The sequence below is a fragment of the Xyrauchen texanus genome, chromosome 46, assembly GCF_025860055.1.
Source record: "Xyrauchen texanus isolate HMW12.3.18 chromosome 46, RBS_HiC_50CHRs, whole genome shotgun sequence".
Taxonomy (NCBI): Eukaryota; Metazoa; Chordata; class Actinopteri; order Cypriniformes; family Catostomidae; genus Xyrauchen; species Xyrauchen texanus.
This window is the reverse complement of record NC_068321.1, coordinates 3,173,057-3,194,064: the sequence shown is the minus strand read 5'-3', so window position 1 is coordinate 3,194,064 and position 21,008 is coordinate 3,173,057. Positions and strand designations below refer to the sequence as shown.

At 36.8% G+C, this 21,008-nt stretch overlaps 1 protein-coding gene across 1 annotated transcript; it reads right to left on the bottom strand.

The window, feature by feature from the left end:
- Positions 1-877: 877 nt before the first annotated feature.
- LOC127638002 (protein LSM14 homolog A-like) lies at positions 878-20,768 on the bottom strand. Its single transcript, XM_052119361.1, has 9 exons — positions 20,534-20,768; positions 17,811-17,974; positions 16,624-16,768; positions 12,377-12,559; positions 8,535-8,714; positions 7,861-8,023; positions 7,653-7,691; positions 7,301-7,532; positions 878-2,629 (listed from the first exon to the last, which is right to left on the bottom strand). The coding sequence occupies exons 1-9, from the start codon at positions 20,652-20,654 to the stop codon at positions 2,606-2,608; spliced, it is 1,251 nt and encodes a 416-aa protein (XP_051975321.1). The 5' UTR covers positions 20,655-20,768; the 3' UTR covers positions 878-2,605.
- Between the last annotated feature and the right edge of the window lie 240 nt (positions 20,769-21,008).

The window sequence follows — 21,008 nt, the reverse complement described above, 5'->3', positions numbered from 1 at the left end:
CACTACACAAAATAGTTACACTCAGGACCTTAAGAACAAAAATTTTCCCATTGAAACAGTAATATTAGATCCCAGTGCCACTCAAGCATACAATCATGAATTCTATGATATTATGCTTTCATTCCAAAGCCCTGGATTCAAAATTATTTTTTATATTTTCCACCAGATGGAGCTATGTTTCTCATGTTTAGCATATGGAGCAAATACATGCTTTTTTCCTATTCTCTGTTTCCTGTGATATAGAGCACTGCAGGCCAATTTAATAAATGATGCAGCTAAAATTGTGTGTGTGTGTTGTGTGTAATGAGAAATTTGTGTGTGTAAAAAAACAATAGCAGCATTATGTAAACAAACAGGCATTTAAATGGTTAGAATCCTGAAAATGCATCAGTGAAAGATGAAAATATTAATATACATTTTAAATGGAAGTTTTTTGACGAGAACATTTTTGTCCACCAAGATACTGAGGTTTTTATTTTTTAAATCTGACAATGTACAAAAAAATTATTAATCAATGCTGTTGCTAATCATGGACATATCCCAGACAAAATAATAAAAATAAAAACTCCCCTCATCATTTAGTATATTTGTGACATGATTTTGTATTACTATAAAATGATTGTTTTTTACCACTAGATGGGAGCAAACAGTCATGTATCACGATTTCTTGTGTAACTGCACATATCAAGAATGACAAAATCCAACAGTAACAAAGCTGCAAGCTTTTGTTGATAAGAGTTTCGTTATTTTGAACTATTAACATACATTTTAATGTGTAGAAATAATACACCAGAGTAAGAAGACCAGTAATTTGATATTTGCCCTGCCATAAAATTAAACAATCACACAATAGAAAGTAAATAGTTTATTTTTCATCTAGTAAAAACTTTTTTTACATGTAGTTGTGAACAAAAACCAAGCTGGGGCTCAAGAAACATGTATAGAACAACCTTAAAAGGATTGCCGTTGTATTTCTAGACGCATCCAAAACAGTATTTGCCTCAAATTTGGTAATTTCTGACAAAACTTGCATGCAGCATTTTCCCCTTTACATGGGTATAAATGTAAAACACCTATAAAAGAAAGGATCTGGCACAAAATGCACCAATAATTCAAAATATAAATTCTGAAGTGTCAAGATTAACAGACCCCCCCCATGCACAAAAATCATAATATAGTCCCACATAATTTACACAGTTCCATTACTAGCACCTACAAATTAATGACATTATTAATATTCATGTGCTAAGACACATTAAAGATTCATTCTTGTCAGTTTAAAGCAAAGTTCCAGTTTTAGTACAAGCAACGCTTAATCGACAGCATTAGTATAATGTTGATCCCTGAGCTCTGAAACACTTGCAATTCAATATGCTACAATATGGAATCAAAGTTTATTTCATTATCAACAGACATTAAGACAAAATAATACATTTTTGCAGTGATGCTAACAACCATAACCATATCTCTAGAAAACCAGATCTAAAGTGAGTGGATCGAAAAAGGAAAACTGGCCTCTTAAATCAAACCTCCAACTTTTGTGACAAGGACAGAAAAAAAAAAAAAAAAGGCATAATTTATTGCATTCTGTGATTAAACATTCACATTAAACAGTAAAATTAGCATCTGGAAAAGTAGTGCTCGGTTTCAAATAATCACAAATATGTAAACCTTCAAGAAGTCTTGCAAGCTTTTCTGCTTGAGTGTAGAGACCGTTTTCCCATCATGACATTTGAGTTTATGAAGAATACGGACTACAATTTCAATGACAGTCATACAGAAAGTGACCAAAACGTTGAAAATTGACAAGAACTTAAATAGTCAAAGTTACTGCAGAATGGTGTGTAGATACACTGAGTAGCATTATTTTCATAGGAAAGATGTGACATTTTTCACATCAGCAAATATCTGCTACAAAGTGTACCTTGTAAAATGTAAATCAATATAATATAATAAACCCATCATTGAGGTCACTTTGCATAGACGGGACCCTTTCGTGTCAGTCTAAATTGTGCCATTTCAGATTTGAAAAGTAATAGTTTTCCCAAAGATTTCAAAGTTGTAATTTATTCTAAAATCTGAGTGAAATTTGATCAATATTGAAACTTACATTTTAGCACTTCTCTTTAATAGCTTTATCTCACCGTAAACAGACCTCGTACAAGGACTGATAAATCCACAGATATTTTATACTTCCTAAATGGCTAAGGAGAAGAAAAAGGGATGCTAAGTGTTAACGAAGATATATTATCACTAAAAAAAAAAAAAAACAACACTATTTAAGTGATCAAAGGTCACAGAATGTTATGTGTATAACAAGTTATTTTATACAGGTTTGTGTATGGGATGTAAAAACAAAAATCCCTCAGAAGTGATAATATATTTGAAACCATCTGGAAATACTCCGTTCAAATTCAACAATTAAAAAAAATAGCATTAGATCCACTCCTAAAAATTGGAGGAGTAGATGCTTGTTACATCCAGGTTTCAGACAAAAGGAACCCCAGTGCTGGTGACAGATTTACAACACACATTCATCGAAACTTGTGTCCTGAAATGTATTACCCTAAACATATCTCAAGTCTTCTGGATCCATCGCCCATCACTATGTAGTCGATTTGTCATCCCTCTAAAGAAACAAAATGAAGAGGAAAGTGTGAATGATGTTTTCAGTTTTAAATATAACAAACAATAACCAGCACTAAACGTGAAAAGTTTGGAAACGGTTGACTGAATAGTCATTGCTCATTAAGACCCTTTTGAGTTCAAGGCTTATGCTCAAATGCTTGAAATGAGTTTTATAGACAAATGCACATTCATTTCTTTTCAGAACTAAAACGGAGCAGTTAGTAAAGCAGTCACGAAGAGTCTAGAATACATGTGAACCGTTTAAAAAGAATCTGGCTTCTGGGTTGGGAACACTTTGATGGTTTTAGTTAGACTTTTTCACCGAGACCGTTCTATGTAGGTCAGGACTGATGTGCTATATTCCTCAAGGTCGGCTAACATTAATATTAAATGCATCTCATTAACTTCAAAGAGGGAAAAAAAAAATTAGCAAATTCTTGCATGGAACTGAAACTACACTGGCAGCCAAAAGTGTTATATAAATGTACAGATTTTGCGGTTTCGGAGGGAAGGGTGTACTTTATTTCACCAAGTGGCATTCAACTGATCAAAGTATAATCAGAACATTACTGATGTAAAAAAACAGCACCATCAAAAAAAATCTAGACAGGCCCCATTTCCAGCAGCCATCACTCCATCACCTTATCCTTGAGTAATCATTCTAAATTGATCATTTAGTAATAGAAAAATCCCTTTCCAATATATCAAACAGAGTTGAAAGCTAATTGGTTCGTTAAATTATGCTTAACATTGCCCGTTTTTGAGTTGTATAGTACGCAAAAGTAAAATATTTGCAATTTGCCAACTAATTTAACCTTTTGACATGCCACTTTTTTTTTTACATTTACATTTATGCATTTGGCAGACGCTTATCCAAAGTGACTTAGTGCATTTATTACAGGGACAATCCCCCCGGAGCAACCGGGAGTTAAGTGCCTTGCTCAAGGACCCAATGGTGGTGGCAGTGGGGATCGAACCAGCAACCTTCTGATTAACAGTTATGTGCTTTAGCCCACTACACCACCACCACCACTCTTTAGATTAGGACCTCTACTTTGTAAACGATTGTTGGAAAAATGACTCCTGTCATGCAAACAAATTGTTTAACTTTTAATTGACTCACAATTCCATTTGGTCAGAAGTTAACATTCACCAAGTGTGCCTTTGAGCAGCTTGGAAAATTCCAGAAAATGATGTCAAGCCTTTAGGCAATTAGCTTGAATAGGTTAATTGGAGGTGAACCTGCAAATGCATTTTAAGGCCTACCTTCAAATTCAGAGCCTCTTTGCTTGACATCATGGGAAAAATCGAAAGAAATCAGCCAAGACCTCAGAAAAAAAAAAAAATGGTGGACCTCCACAAGTCTGGTTCATCCTTGGGAGCAATTTCCAAATGCCTGAAGGTACCACTTTCATCTGTACAAACAATAGTATCCAAGTATAAACACCATGGGACCATGCAGCAATCATCCCGCTGAGGAAGGAGACTCATGGTCTCCTAGAGATGAATGTAGTTTGGTGCGAGAAGTGCAAATCAATCCCAGAACAACAGCAAAGGACCTTGTGAAGATGCTGGAGGAAACAGGTAGACAAGTATCTATATCCACAGTAAAAGAGGCCTATATCGACATAACCTGAAAGACTGCTTGGCAAGGAAGACAATGCTTCAAAATTGCAATAAAAAAAAAAAAGCCAGACTACAGATTGCAAGTGCATATGAGGACAAAGAGCTTTCTTTGTGGAGAACTTTTCTCTGGTCTGATGAAACTAATGTAACTTTTTGGCCATAATGACCATCGTTATGTTTGGAGGAAAAATGGTGAAGCTTGAAAGCCAAAGATCACCATCCCAACCGTGAATCATGGGGATGGCAACATCATGTTGTGGGGGTGCTTTGCTGCAGGAGGGACTGGTGCACTTCACAAAATTATGTGGGTATATCGAAACATCAGCCAGGAAGTTAAAGCTTGGTCACAAATGGGTCTTTCAAAATGGACAATGACCCTAAAGCATCCCTCCAAAGTTGTGGCAACATGGCTTAAGAACAACAATGTCAAGGTACTGGAGTGGCCATCACAAAGCTGTGAGCTCAATCCGATAAAACATTTGTGGACAGAACAAAAAAAAAAAAAAAAAAAAGCAAGGAGTTGTCGCAGAAAGCTACAAACCTGACTTCGTTACACCAGTTCTGTCTGGAGGAATGGGCCAAAATTCCAGCAACTTATTGTGAGAAGCTTGTGGAAGGATACCCAAAATGTTTGACCCAAGTTAAACAATTTAAAAGGCGATGCTACCAAATACTAACAAAGTGTATGTAAACTTCTGACCTACTGGGAATGTGATTAAAGAAATAAAAGCTGAAATAAATAATTCTCTCCATTATAAGAATGTGAAATGTCAGAATAATAGCAAAGTAGTGATCCCAACTGACCTAAACCGGGAATGTTTTCTACGATTACATGTCAGGAATTGTACAAACGGAGTTTAAAATGTATTTGGCCACGGTGTATATAAACGCCTGACTTCAACTGTGTGTGTATGTATATATATGTACATCACACACACTATTTTTTTAATTTATTGAAGCAAAAAAGGTTATCCAACACCTATATTACCCATGTGAAAAACTAACCGGAGATCAGTCTTTCACAACGCTGTGGTGAAATTGTGGCCCACTCGTCTTTGAGAACTGCTTTAGTTCAGCCACATTGGAGGGTTTGAGCATGAACTGCCCGATTAAGGTCCTGCCACAGCATCTCAATCGTTCAAGTCATGACTTTGACTAGGCTACTCCAAAACTTTCATTTAGCTTCTTTTGAGCCATTCAGATGTGGACTTCCTCCTAAGATTTGGATCATTGTCTTGCTGAATAATCCAGTTACGCTTGAGCTTCAACTCATGGACTGATGACCGGACATTCTCCTTTAGGATTTTCTGGTAGAGAGCAGAATTCATGTTTCCCTCAAATTATTACAAGTCACCCAGAAGCAGCAAAGCATCACCACACCATCACACTACCACCACGCTTGACCATAAGTATGATTTTCATTTTGTGTAATTCGGTGTTTGATTTACACCAGATGTAACGGGACACCTGTCTTCCAAACAGTTCCTCTTTTGACTCAGTCCACAGAACCTTTTCTCAAAAGGTTTAAGGATCATCAAGGTGTTTTTTGGAAAAATTCGGACGAGCCTTAATGTTCTTCTGGGTTAGCAGTGGTTTTCACCTCACCACTCTTCCATGGATGGCATTTTTGGCCAGTGTCTTTCTGATAGTGGAGTCATGAACCCTGACCTTTAGACATTTAGAGAGGCCAGCAGTTCCTTGGATGTGGTCCTTGGCTTTTTTGTGACTTCCTGGATCAGTCGTTGCTTTGCTCCTGGAAGAATTTTGGAAGGTCAGCCACTTCTGGGAAGGTTCACTACTGTGCCAAGTTCTCCATTTGGAGATATTGGCTCCCACTGTGGTTCTTTGGAGTCCCAGAGATGAGACCTTTTAGCTTCACGCTGCTGAGTTTGATTTAGTTGTTGATTTGATTGAACAGGGCTGGTCAGGTCTGGGTGTGTCTAGTCCAGCCGAACCCCATTATAAATGGGGTTTCATAGATTTGGGGATTTATTACCTAAGAGCAAATACTTTTTCGCACAGGCCCAGTTGGTATTTGATAATGTTTTTTGCTTCAATAAATAACATTAACCTTTAAAAACTGTATTTTTTGTTTACTCAGATTGACTTTGTTTTGTTAGATTTTTTTTTATTTTTGAAAATATTTAGTATGAGATACACAAAAACCGAAGAAATCAGGATGGGGCAAATACTTTCACAGCACTGGAGCTACAAAATGCTGGATGCACGAGAAAGGGGAGTGGAAGAGCTGCACACAGACCATGTATTATTTTAAATAAATTGCAGTCTTTTACGGATTAATAATGACATATTGCCCGATCTCAATTGTTATTTTTATTAATTGTGCAGCCCTTAACGACCATGAAATTAGTCAAATTACGTTCTACTTTAGGAAACAGCGGTCAAATAAAAAGCTCTTCACAAATCACCTCAATATTACATTAATATTGTCAGCAAAATCATTGTGATTATATTGTGAACATTCAACATATCACGCAGCCCTATTAATAATCAGTACTAAATACTAGGGTTGTCAATTTGTAATCTAATTAACGACATATGCAGATTAATCAGTTAAATCGCATAAATACATATTTGCAGAGAAAGGCTTTAAAACAAAAAAACTATATATTGATTGTCATATTATTTAAATATAACTATAGTTGTTCAAACAATTATTCAGATACTTTAAAATGTATTACATTGTGGCAGAGGAGTACAACATTGATAAGACAATACAGAAAGTGGCTTTGGGAAGAAATGGTTTATTTCCATATTATTTACCATAAGCCTATCATTGGCATGAAGCCCATAGCAATCCATTTTGAAGATTGAAAAGCCCTTATTCTAAATCTAAAGATGGGTCGATGTACAAATGCCTCAGACAGATGCTTTTGGAATATTCCTTTTAATCATGTCCCCAGACAGTTATTAGGGTTGTAATTTTTTTTACATGATTAACTGCACTGAATGTACGAGTTGAATTGAAAGTCCTACTTAACACTCAATAGTCAGAATAAAAACAGTAGTAAACTCATTTAATTACCGTGTAATCAAAGTCAGAGAACTCTCTTCCTCCTTGACTTCCTCTGAATCCTCCTCTAAACCCACTTCTGCCAGTGTAAGATCCAAATGACCCTCGACTGATGCCACGGCCCCAGCCACCTCTGAAGCCCATGCCCCAGCGACCTCTGAAGCCCCCACGACCACGCCGTAATGGGATGCCAAATGTCTCAGCGTTCATCCGCTGCTCCTCCGCCCACGTCTGCCTCCTCGCTCTGATCAACACATTTAATAAAAACATTATAGTAAGTGTTGATTGCAATGCATGCTTCTATAGCAACAGAGTACTGCTAGTACAGTACAGAAGTTTGTTTGGCCAGATCTGCAGTACTGACCTGGGGTAACCTGATCCTACAGACCTCTCAGCCGCCTTCCTGTTTAAAATCAGTTAAAACAGAAAAACTATGAAATTGCCGCATCATGGGACTAAACTCCAATGTTTTACATGATGGATTTTTATATAAAATCAAGAAAGGGTTGAGTAAGTGATTTTTCCCTTTGGGGTGAACTATCCCTTTAAGTGTGTGCTGCATATCATCTGACCTGGCATCAACACATGAGATGCTGTCAAAGAATGATTTGGATTTATCGTAGAAGCATTTTGCTCCGAGTGAATCTTCCTCGTCAGTGTTTCCTTCACTGTTCTGAGTGTCCACTCCTGACTCACCCGTTTCCTCACCATTCAAAGCCTTCTCACACTTCTCATCTGCACAGAGATTAATTTAATGTTATTGTGTGTTCAATAATAAGGCCCATTGCAGTGAGATGTTAAAAATAAATGCCTTTCCTATGGACCCCTTCACCTAGTATGAAAAATCAACTGACATCCGTTGTGTGGACATGCATGCTAAAAGAGATCACGTGAAAACTTGCATTACATTTCAGGTTGTTTCTCAACAAAACCTATCGACTGCCTTCAGAAGACATGGAATATGATGCAGGAGTCACATTGACTACATTTGGGTTCTTTTTAAAGTGAGTTACTATGAACTGGCATTATGAAAAGATGGACCAGGATGTTTAAAATTTCTGATTTTGTGTTTCACATGAGAAGGAATCAAGGGTGAGTAAATTATGACCGATGTTTTTTATTTTTTTGGGTGAACTAACAGTAAGTTAAAAGGAACAGTGAGCAGTTTTACTGAATTTTTAATCTTGGTCAAATGTTATGTAAATTTAATATTGTAATCTGCAGTAATAAACTGATCTGTTTGTACCTTTCAGTTTGAGTTTGCTCTGGAACTCTTTGTCAATCTCATCTTTGTTGAATTGTGCATTGGCACTCTCAAAGTCAAAGTCTTTCTCAAACTTCATGGGTCCATCTCTCCTGACAGGAAATCGACCTTTACCGCGATGACCTCCATCACGACCCCGGCGAGCAGCCGGGGGACCAGCAGCTGAGGAGAACACAAGCACAGGAGTAAATCACTAGAAAATAACACACAAGATACATGTTATGACAGAAAATAATTTCACCACAGGCAGATCATTTCCACTGGCAAGAAAAAGTATGTGAACTAGAACAAAAAAGATGATTATCGATAAATGGAAATCAACAACAGATTTCATTATCGATTAGTCGGATATTTGCAGTGAGCACAGAGAAGCCCCATCGGTGACATCACTTCACAGCCCAGTGAAAAAGGTGTTGCATGATGAAACTCATTTGAAAAACAATGGAGACAAGTTGTAGTAGAAAAAAAACAAAAACAAAAAAAAACACCCCGCGTACAAGAGCACTTTATAAATACTTCAAAAGAAGATCGTTATAAGCATACAGTTTAATGTGGAACGGTTGCTGCGTCAGGTGCATTTACAGAGTGATTGTGCCGTTTGATGCGCTTAAGATTGGTTTCTCTCTGGCGCATCACTTACATTTTACTGCTATTGTCTGTGTTTTATAATTAAAACATGCTATAAATTCAAAAATCAGCCAAGTATTCCGCAAAACTGTTTGTTCTTACCACAACAGAGTCTCTGTTAAACTCTAACAAGCAAACAAGCATGCATCTGCATCAAACCAATCACAATGGAGAAGCGCAATCATTATTGATTAAACTGTCCAACATCATACCACGATTTCAGTTTCAATGTAATCAGTTGTGCAGCTTTCATTGATATCAGACTGAAGTCTCAGCAGTCAAGGCCTGCCAGTTTTTGAAGTGTTTAACTTCTCCAATTAGTTTGATAGAAATGCTTTGAAATGGCGAAAAAGGTGCAAGAACTTCCTGTTCAATACAAAACCAGGGAGGGGCTCTCTCAGGTGGAAGCGACCAATGAGCCAAATGTCTGAAACCGAATGCATAAAACAAAATCTTGGGTAGGCCTAGCCCAACTTTGTCAACCGGCCTATGCAATTTACTGAAATGTAATATGGGACGTTTACCATTCCAAATGAAGGATTTATCTATGCTATCAAATTGCTTAAAATAAGAGAGGGGACATCTATTGGGAGAGATTGTAGCAGGTAGCTGAATTTCGGAATACAATTCATTTTAATAACATTAACCTTCCTAATCATAAATGTAATTAAGCCCACATCACTCGAAAAACTTTTAAAAAAGGTTCAAAATGGACCACCCAAAAAAAGAAAAACTAGAGAAAATCTTATGGACTGATGAAAAATATGTAAAGTCCTTAGCATATGGGTTCAAAAGTCTCCAAATATCTGTAAGATCAAGGTTTTTACACACATCCTGTGAAGCATCAATGTCTAGGGGGCTTGCACACTTTCTTCACTGTGAATCCATCAAAAGATTAAAGTCTCATCCCTATATTATATGAGGGGTGACAGCGGCTTGCAACATTCCTACAAGATCTATAAAAAAAAGCCCTGATCAACGTTGTGCATAAAATATTGGCCAAAATAAGACACTGCCCCTGAATTTCTGCCAAAACAAAAATTACTCCACAGATTAAAGAAATTAGGAAATGACTCCCCTACCCTTACTTGAGCCAGCACTAAATAAAACAGGTCCACCCCATATCTTCCCAAATTTTCATAAATTGCATTTTGTTTGTTATTTAGTATTGCCCTGAAGAATCTATTTGACATAACACACTCGCATACTGTGGGTATCCTTTCAGAATAGTTTCTACAACCGCGTTCATGGCGTGAATGTTTAAAAACCTAATTTTAACTGCAGCATGACCGTTTTGTGAAAGGAACATCTCCCGAACAGACATTCAAAAATCAGAATTTTTTTATATGAATCTACCAATGAGAGCTGTAATGCCTAGAAAAGTCGATCTAATAATATTTGCGATTTAAAAGTTGCTTGCAATAAACTTAGTTTCATCAGGGTACACAGTTATGCTGCATTCCATTTAAGTTGGATTTGTGTAATATAATTTAAGAATCATTGAGTCTACCAGCTGAAACCAGGAGGCATTACATTTTTTAGAGAATTATTGGGACACCAGAACATGCCTCTAATTCAGAGTCTTGCGTGTTTAAAGGGAGAATCTTGTGAAAACCGACTGTGGTAAAGTTTAATCAAAATGAGTTGACCTCATTAAATTGTAAATGTAATTATAGCATTTCACGCCTCAAACTAACGCGATGGTGACATTCCATTCAACCAATCCATGAGGTAAATTTCCTTCAGAGTATGCATTTATGCGCTTCAACACATAATGAAAGCATCCGTGTCACTGGCCAATAGCTAATGACAGACATTTTGTCACCTTGCGCAAAACGTTGTCTTAGTTGTGATCTGAAGAGGTCTATGTATCCACATTTGGCAACAACTCAAAGCATAGAGCTTTGTTTTTTTACCTGCCCCACATGTCCTGTAAAAATCAAACCGGGCTGTGATTGGTCACTTCATAACGGGCATATGGCTTATTCCATCATTGGGCAGTTTAATATGTGCTGTGAGCGGAAGATAACGCAAATATATTTAAAAGATATGTGGAAAATGAAAGCATTTCTCAGTCATGTTTAGCTTATTTCAAGCACATTAAGCATTTTAGGGACCTTGTGCAAACCCTGTATATAAAAAAATCGTCAGTTGTAGTCATGTAAAAAAGTGGATAAGGCGGGAGAAATAATCAACTTTATTCATGGATTAATATTCATCAATGAATCGATTATCAAAACAATCATTAGTTTAAGCACAAAAACCCTTTCAATATGGTGGATTTCTTTGAAAGAAAAAAAAATCTTAAATTATAATAGACCTTTTGTAGCACAAAAACAATATAGCAGACGAGATGAGAAATGTCAAAAGAATGAGTAATAATTATTAAAATAATTGAATTGCAGTGTACTAAAAAAGGATCCAATGTGGCAAATAAGATTGAGAAATCATATATATATATATATATATATAGAGCACTAAAAAACTACAACAAAAAACATTTAGCTTCGTCCAGCATATTGAATGTTGATTTATGTAGATCTACTTAAAGCTAATGTAACTTTCTGCATTAAAATACATTCTCAGCTTAATATGCAGAGACAACTATTAGTAAGTCATTCGTAGGTTAATTCTCAAACTTTAAACACTGTGTTTCTGTTGTGCTATGAAAAGTGCACGGTTTGTTTTGATCCACCTGCTAAGACTAGCCCAATGTTACTCAACCAATGGTGTGAGTTGGGGGTGGAACAATCTCCTTGTTTGACCAAATGGCAGATGGGGGATGTATTCAGAAAGCTGTTTTGAAAGTTTATTTTTTCAATTCCGTTTGGTGACGCTAGTGTCGCAGAAATGACATCAGCTTTAATTCAGTTTTATTAAACATCGAAAACAAAAGTATAAACCGTTTCGTGCGGTTCATGTGACGAGTGCCATTTGCGTGGCAAATGGCGTTCTTGACAATGTAGAGGGGAAAACAGATTAGCGTGGATGATGCCTTAGACAGCTTCCTTTAGAAGCTAGCTGCTATGAAGGCAGTAGATCACAAGGTAGCTTGCTATGTTTTGGGACAGAGCCACTGGCTGCATTTCAAAACCTAATGAGCAGCCTAACTAAACAAGATCTTTGGGCTTGTAGGCATGTTTGGAATGTAAATGTACACTAGCAGTGTCCTCTATGGTCTGTAGTGTAGCTCTCACCTCTCCTCTGCTCTAACAGGTCCACAGGTTGCTGGGTGTTGGTGGACGTCGAGCGAGTAAGCACAGGGCACTTGCGGGTCACTGCTGGGGGTGCAGGGGCTGTGGCTGCAAAAGGGGCTGATGGGGCGGTAGGCTCTGCTGGAGGGGTCTTTCTCAGGTGGTCTAGCGCTGGACTGGAATGACCTGCATGAGGAATGTTGAATACATTTATGGATGCAAGAAAAACAGTGATGCAAACTGATGGTGCAGAGTGAAGGGTTAGGAACTGTAGACACCCAGAAGTGAGGAGATCAGTTCGGTTTCGAAGAGCAAACCTGGTGAATTAGTAGTAGTCCTTTATTGTCACATAGTAAACCAGTGAAATTGGCCATCAACCTGTCCATACAAACATACATATGACAAGGGGGTATACAGGACAGGAAGACAGGGAATTTAGAAAGAAATACAGCATGACATGAGGAGAAAAAAAGGCAGCACCCAGACTATGCTCCTTAAGAAGTACAGTGTGGGAACAGGAAAAAAAACACCTCAGCAACATTAGCACATAATCAGTACACTCTACAACATGAACAAGACTTGCAACAGGGGAGGGGATTGGGGGGTGGAGGTGGCCCAGCACAGGCAAGCAGCCATCCGTTATTAGGTTAATAACTCATTTAGGATTAAATAATTCATTACAGACCCTTAAAGTGTGAACAAGCAGACTTTCACCACAATTACATAAGACACTTATAACAAATCATTTCATAATCTTAAATCAGAATTTCAACACCCACAGTGGCCTCATACACACTGCAGCTAACTAAATACGGTTGTTCCGCTTCATTTTGCTCATTCCCAATCTGTACATACAGAGTTATTCTCAAGTGACAACCACAAGTCACTCCTAAAAAAATTCAAGTAGTAGAACCAAATTCACATTTGATAGTAGTGTGTTGAGAACAAAATAATTGAAAACAGTTCATTCAAAATTTCCCCTCCAACAGCATTGCTATAGGACGATATATATTGTAACGACAATGTGTCAATCGGCAGAGATTTTTATTTGGTCAAATTTAATTCAACTAGATTCCTAAACAGAAATATTTTGGCTATTAATTTAACATAGCCTTGGGTTACTTAACATATCCAGATTAAAATATTAATACTATGCAAATTTTAGCATTTTGTTACATTTATTTTGCCATTTCAAATACTTTATTAACTTACCAAAACATCCATTCCATTAGCATACTGGCCAGTATATCTTGTGTTATATACAAAGTTATAAATGGACAACTCTAAATGAAATAACAACTGTAGAAGACTCACAAGCCTGAAGCACAACATTAGCCTACAGAACAGTCCAAACTGTTTATTTAATGTTGTACTTCAGACCGGTTACGTCTATCAGGCAGTGCAACTAACTGGTTGTTTGAATAGCAATGTATTCGTTAAAGATACAAATAAGTAATCAGTGGAATTTTAGAAATAACTAAATTAATGATGTCATCACATTTCTTGTTTAGACTTTTATTTAATATATAGTTGGGATCAATTATTGGATGGCATTTTTATGCCTGTAAAAATGAGCAAACAAGATTTTTACAAGAATTGTGTAATATATATATATATATATATATATATATATATATATATATATATTATTTATTTTGTTAAGAATTAATTTATAAGCCTCTTATTTCCCAAAAATTCTTCCTCATTACTGAAAGAATTGAGAAATCGGAACCATTTAATTCCTTATGATTCCCTACACTAATCACAAGCCCCCCCAAAAAAGTGCAAGTTAGGAATTACACAATAGATAGTGATAATGCAATTTTTACTAGTTAAAATGCTAATTATTAATATCAGCAATGGAATTATTAACTAATAAAAATGCTGATTTTTGATATCAAAAATAGCATTGAGACTTACTGAAATACCAATTTGTTTTACAGTAGCAAAAAGAACTACTGATATCTGAAACCACATTCTCACAAGTTGAATTTCACAATGATCTGTAATGTGATAGTAACTAATAAGAATGCCTTTTAGAATGCCTTTTATGATAAGTACTTTTCAATTTAATGACATGTGAAATCTGTTTTAGTAATAAGAAATTATAGCAACCTGTAATTGCTTTTTGAACAGGAGTGAATGCCAGTTGTGAAATTCTACTATTAAAAATGCAGTTATGCATTGCATTCAGAAAGTATACAGACCCCTTCATTTTGTTTTCACATTTAATGTTGCAGCCTTATGTTAAAATGCTTTTATTTTCACCACATCAAGTCCCCGCCACTGAAAAACACCCTCACAGCATGATGCTGCCACCACCATGCTTCAACGTTGGGATAGTATTGCGCAGGTGACAACCATCACTGCAACACTCCACTGATCTTTGCTTTATGGCAGAGTGGCCGGACCGACGACTCTGTGCAAGACACGTAAAAAAACACCAAAAGGACTGTGAGAAACAAGATTCTCTTGTCTGATGAATCAAAGATTGAACTGTTTGGCCTCAATTCCAAGCCTGGTTTCCTCCAGACATGATGCTTGGAATTGAGGCCAAACAGTTCAATCTTTGATTCATCAGACAAGAGATTCTTGTTTCTCACAGTCCTTTTGGTGTTTTTTTACGTGTCTTGCACAGAGTCGTCCGTCCGGCCACTCTGCCATAAAGCAAAGATCAGTGGAGTGTTGCAGTGATGGTTGTCCTTCTGCAAGTTTCTCCCATCTCCACACATGATCTTTGGAGCTCAACCAGAGTGATCATCAGGTTGTGTGTCACCACTCTTACCAAGGCCCTTCTCACCCGATTGCTCAATTTGGCCAGGTGGCCAGCTCTAGAAAGAGTCCTGGTTGTTCCAAACTTCCATTATGGAGGTCACTGTGCTCTTTGGAACCTTCAATGCAGCAGAATTGTTTTTGTAGCCTTCCCCAGATCTGTGCATCGACACAATCCTGTCTCTGAGCTCTGCCGGCTGTTCCTTTGACCTCATGGCTTGGTTTTTGCTCTGATACCTTATATAGACAGGCCTTTCCAAATCTTGTCCAATCAATTGAATTTGCCACAAGTGGCCTCCAATCAAAACGTACAAACATCTCAAAGATGATCCAGAGAAATGGGATGCACCGGAGCTAAATTTCAAGTGTCATAGCAAAGGGTCTGAATACTTCAATGTGAATGTCAATGTGATATTTTCTCTTTAATAAATTTGAAAAGCTATCAAATCTTGTTTTTGCTTTGTCATTATGGGGTATGCTCTGTAGATGTGAAAAAATAAAGCATTTTAACATAAGGCTGCAACATAACATAAAATGTGAAAGTGGTCTGAATACACTGCAAATATAAAAAAATAAAAAAGTTGAAAATACATTTTGTATTTCCGAGTGTAATTACGTCATTTTTGACAAAGTAGTGAGTTTTTAATGGTCCAAACCTCATTACTGATATATAACATTACAAGTAAAACTCTCTAGTAGTAATTCCATTGCTGATCATGAACAAGTATTTTAACTAGTGAAACAGTCAAATGTCGAAAGGGCTTGCTATATGCAGCGTGTACATGGTCAAGATGATAATTATAGAAGTCAGAAATCCTTTAGACCCCTTCATTCCTTCTAAACATGCACGTGCTTTAAAACAGTGAAACTGTTACACGTGAAACTATCATTAGACAAGAGATCACCAAACATTTACTGTGGGAGACTTGCGGATTTCTAAACACAGGGCTGTTTTGATTTGACAGATACTGATTATTTGAATACGTTTGGTTTAATATGACAATTCACGCGAGATAAAGCCAAATCATAGTTTTTTTTTATTGGTCACCAGGAGTTGTTACCTTCCACTGTGAATGTACTCAAGAGTGTGATTGGTGAAAGCAGAGCCAATGGCACTGCTATGAGACTATGCTACAGTGTCACTACCAAATGAGCTCAAAACACCTCCTGTGAGGAGAGGAAGAGCAGCATATGAATGGATGTATACATTTCTATCAAGCACCTCCGTGAAAAGAACTTCTCATGGTACAACCTCACATATAGGGACAACTAAAAAAATCCTACAAAGTTAGTTCAGGTTTCTGAAGTGAATTACTAGTGATGCAATTTCAGCTCAAACTGAACAACTTCATTTTTTGCAGTCCTTGTGGATCTAGTCGGGGTCCTAAACATTTACTGCAAGAAGTTCACTGGTCACTTGGTGAGTGAGAATCCAGCTTAAGCTACGTTTGAAGAGTGTGTGACTTAAGAACACTTACCCACTCCAACAGCCCCAAACTGTGGCAAGAGCAGTGGGTTGGTGTTGAACTGGCTGTAGGGGGCAACATGTGGGCGGCTGAAGAGCCCATATGAGTTTCCTGACTGGAAGGCTGATGGTGGGGCAGTGGAAGTTCCCAAAGAAGACTGACAGATAATCATAAAGCATGGGAGTTATTTATGTTTAAATGACATGCTAAAACCAAATGCAAGTACTATATAAGGCTCAAATCAATTTAGAAGATAGATTCTTGCAAGATCAGTCATTATACAGCAGCTGTTTCAAGAAGTTCTTAGGTTAATACATCTGACCTAAACAAAAAGGCCACGTCCACACTAACACATGATTGTTTGACAACAGAGTCTTCACATTGTAGTGTGGACTGCAAAAAGGATATCTAAAAACAATGATGTGTTTGTTGTCATGTGATCCATTCAATCAAAACAATTAAGATGACAGCCCATGTTGTAGCAGCGTTATTGTGCCTGCTACCTACTTTGATGGCATTGTTAAAGATAAATCTTTGTAAAACATTCACATTGCATTCCTTAAAAGGCGACGGGAAGTTTACTCTGAATTGGTGTCCAGCGACGGAACCGGAGGACAATTGTATTTCAGACAGTACATGCAATAGCAATTTTTTGCATGCGCAGTAATAGGATTTAAGTGTTTTCAGACATTTCAGTTTGAACAAGACACTTTTGGAAAATGCTTAAAACGGCAGTAGATGGAGAGAGTTTCGAAAATGAATCCTGACCATTTTCAAATGAATTAATGTAGATGTGGAACTGGTGGTGGCGTAGTGGCAAAAGTACAGGGCTGTTAATCAGAAGGTTGTTGGTTCGAACCCCACGGCCACCACCATTGTGCCCTTGAGCAAGGCACTCAACTCCAGGTTGTTCGGGGGATTGTCCCTGTAATAATTGCACTGTAAGTCGCTTTGGATAAAAGCGTCTGCCAAATGCATAAATGTAAATGTAAATATAAATGTTGTCAAAATGTGCCTTTTCATAATGTCAAAATACCTTATATTTTTTCAAAACTTCACACAGCAATCACTGTCTAAAAGGTTACATCACCTGATTTTGATTTGGTAGACAGAGGAAAATTTGCGTTATATTGTTGACCCATGTTTGATGATGCCCAAAAATGCTGTTTAGGTTTGTGTGTGTGTTTTTTTGTTTATACCTGAACAATGGCAGGGTCCTGAGGCAGGGAGCATATTGGTTTGGGGGGTTCACACACAGTCAGATCTTTGATGTCACTTCCCCTGAATATGATGTACTCAAACGTTTCATCCCTGGGTGCGATGGGGTGGTCAGTGGGGCGGTTCTCAGTGCCAAAAGAGTGCACTACAACCAAAATTCAAACAACAAATCATAAATAAACTTTCATGCAGCATGAACTAGTATCTGAACAATCACTGCCAATTTATTACTCCCAATCTGGCTTCACGTTTACATAAAAATTAAAGGGATATTCTGTGATCAATTCAAGCAATCACCAGAATTTGTCAAATAATGTTGATTAAAACTAAATATAATTTCTAATTTTCCTTTAAATATATATAAAAAATAAAAAACATTACAGTGAGACACTTACAATTGAAGGGAATAGGGCCATAAACATTAAAATAATCAAAAGCAGTTTTAAAAGTATAGCCACAAGATGTAAACAATATGCACATTTATAGTTTACAACAACATGTGTGGAAAACTGCACGTAGGGTTCCAGTACTTTTAAAAGAATGGAACGAGTTATGATCAAGAACCGGTTTTCGGTACCCAATCATAGGAGGGCCAAATTAACCTTTTTTTTGTGGTAATCAACATTATGGCACAAATGCTGTTGATTGAGCTTAAAGGTGCTGTAAGCAACTTTAGCAGTTCTAGAATTTCAATGCGACTGAGCCGTTGGATTAGCCACACCACTCTTTCCCAAAACCCCCACTCCAAAGATAACAAATGAGCTTTATTGAGACTGATATCGATCAGAAACGGTTGTCTAAAACAGCAGCAGCAAAATAGCAGCCTCAAACGATAACTTATGAACATGGTATAAAACTGGCTTTAAGCTTCAAAAATTCGCAGCAAATGAAGTGTCAGAGACCACTGCCTACTGACACATTTTTGTTTGCTGTTTACAGAGTCCATCGCAGTCACAGAAACAGAAATCTCATGACATTTATTTCATTAATATCTTTCAAGGAGTTGGACATTTTTTTGCATAACTTTCCATGAACAAAATCACTTACAGCCCCTTTAACTTGTATTGAACCCAGAATATTAATGTAATAGTAGTTTATCCCTTTTGATATAAAGATCTTTGAAGTAGGCTAATAAATCTCTTTGTAGAACAATTCAAAATAATTTAATCTGCTGCGAGTCAAAAGTAGAGGTCAACCGATAGTGGATTTTACTGATAACCAATTAAATCAACCGATATTTTTTCAAAAATGAATGAAATGAAAAAACACTGAAAGTAAATTAGTGCTGATCTTTATTACAAATATAATCAGTACTGACTTAACCATGAAAATGTATTTAATTTTTTTTTTTTTAATGAAATATATAAATATTCATATTTAATAGTTCATATATACAGCAAATTTTTCAATGGATGTTTTTTCCTTAGTCCACAAGAAATCAGATGCATTTCTTATGTTTATATGTTTCTCTTGGCTGCATGAAGATAGTAGTTTGCTTTCTCATATAGCTTTAAATAATATGCAACTTAGCCGGCTAATGAACGCTTAAATGTGACCAGCTGTATGTAAACTAATGCAAACAAATGGTAATAGATTGTAACAATCGTGACATTTCAACATTTGGGTAGGAATTGCGTGCATTTTTGTAACATTGTTCTAAACACACTCAGCCTGGTCGGCAAACATACAGCTGTTCTCTACTAATGTAGCATTTAGTCAACATTACGAAGTAATTAATTTGTTGACTAGAATCTGCATATGACAATGTGTAATGTATACATACCTTTTCATTGTTGATGTTTTAAATCCGCATCTGAAATGTTCCGCTCCATGCAGAGTGTAGTCTCAAGTGTCAAAACAACCATAAAGGCATCAGTGAAGTAATAGTTTTTATTTCCCCTCCAGAGGCGCTCACATACTGTAGAATGAGAGCGGACCCTTCCCATCTGCTCCAGCACCCGACGTAATGGGGAAAACTTTCGGTGTGGATTTTTGCTGATAACCAAGAGTTCCAGAAATACATTATCGGTGCAGATTAATCTGCAAAATCGATATATCGGTCGACCTCTAAAAGTTATTAGGCCTAAATATTAGCACTATTTACTTTACTCTCATTATTGACATTAATACATTAACTGCTCAAAAGAATACCATGGTAACTATATGTTCTGACAGAATACATTTTATTACTCAAGTTAGGACTAAAGTGACAATTAAACTGATAGAATGGCATTAGAATTACTTCTCATTGAAACAGAAAGATACATTTTTTTAAAGTGTATACCGATTTATTACTTTTAAAATATTAATTTACTGCAGTGCAATAAATATTTTTTTGCTGTTCATGGATATGTGAATTCTTTAGTACATCACTGAAACAATAACAAAATAAATCTACCCATTTCAGCAGGACAAGGTTAGAGCCATAGTGTCTCATAATAAACAAATTATTAAACACTCAAAAACTACTGAGCTGCCTACAAAGACCATATGTATGAGCATTAAACTGGTGCATATGCCATGACACGCGCATAAGATGCCCAAAACTGCAGTACGCGCCTACGCTACTGACTACATAGGCAGCTGACTAGAATTTGAGATACAGCCTAAGTTCTAAACAACTAATATGCTTAAATAACAGTCTAAAGTGTATAAATAGTATGTTTAAGCAGTGAACATGTGTTTGAAGTGTGTGCTGTCAGACCTTTGGCAAGCGCGACGGTGGAGTTGTCCGTGTCGATGGTGTACAAAATTCCCTCATAGCGGATCTCGGCTTTACTGATCAAACTGATCTTACTGCCGATATACGGCGTACCGCCACTCATCCTCACACAGCGTTACACAGAGAGTTTGAGTAAAGATATGTCTGCTGCTCACAGCATTAACAAACTAATGCTGCTCTGAGTGTTTGCTATTATAATATGGCCGCTAGCATTTAAGGGCCATCAATCGGAAGTGACGACTGCTGAGGGAAGTCAAGTGCCACAAATCTGTGTTAAAAGTCCTGATATTAAAGTGCAATTGGAATTAAAATGTTATATAAAATTAGATTTAAATCGTTAAGATATATTACTATGTATTGAAAATTTATATCAGGAAACCACAGAGAACATATTACACGTGTTAATTATTTTAACCAAATACTACCATCTTGTACAATGTATCCTTTTCATAACTTC

Excerpts from the sequence above, each read along its gene's own strand:
- LOC127638002 (XM_052119361.1), bottom strand. The coding sequence starts at position 20,654 with ATGAGTGGCGGTACGCCGTATATCGGCAGTAAGATCAGTTTGATCAGT. Across the intron at positions 12,560-16,623 it reads GTTTGGGGCTGTTGGAGTGG|GTCATTCCAGTCCAGCGCTA; the intron begins GTAAGTGTTCTT and ends TTCCTCATGCAG. Across the intron at positions 2,630-7,300 it reads TCTCTGACTTTGATTACACG|AGGGATGACAAATCGACTAC; the intron begins GTAATTAAATGA and ends TTGTTTCTTTAG.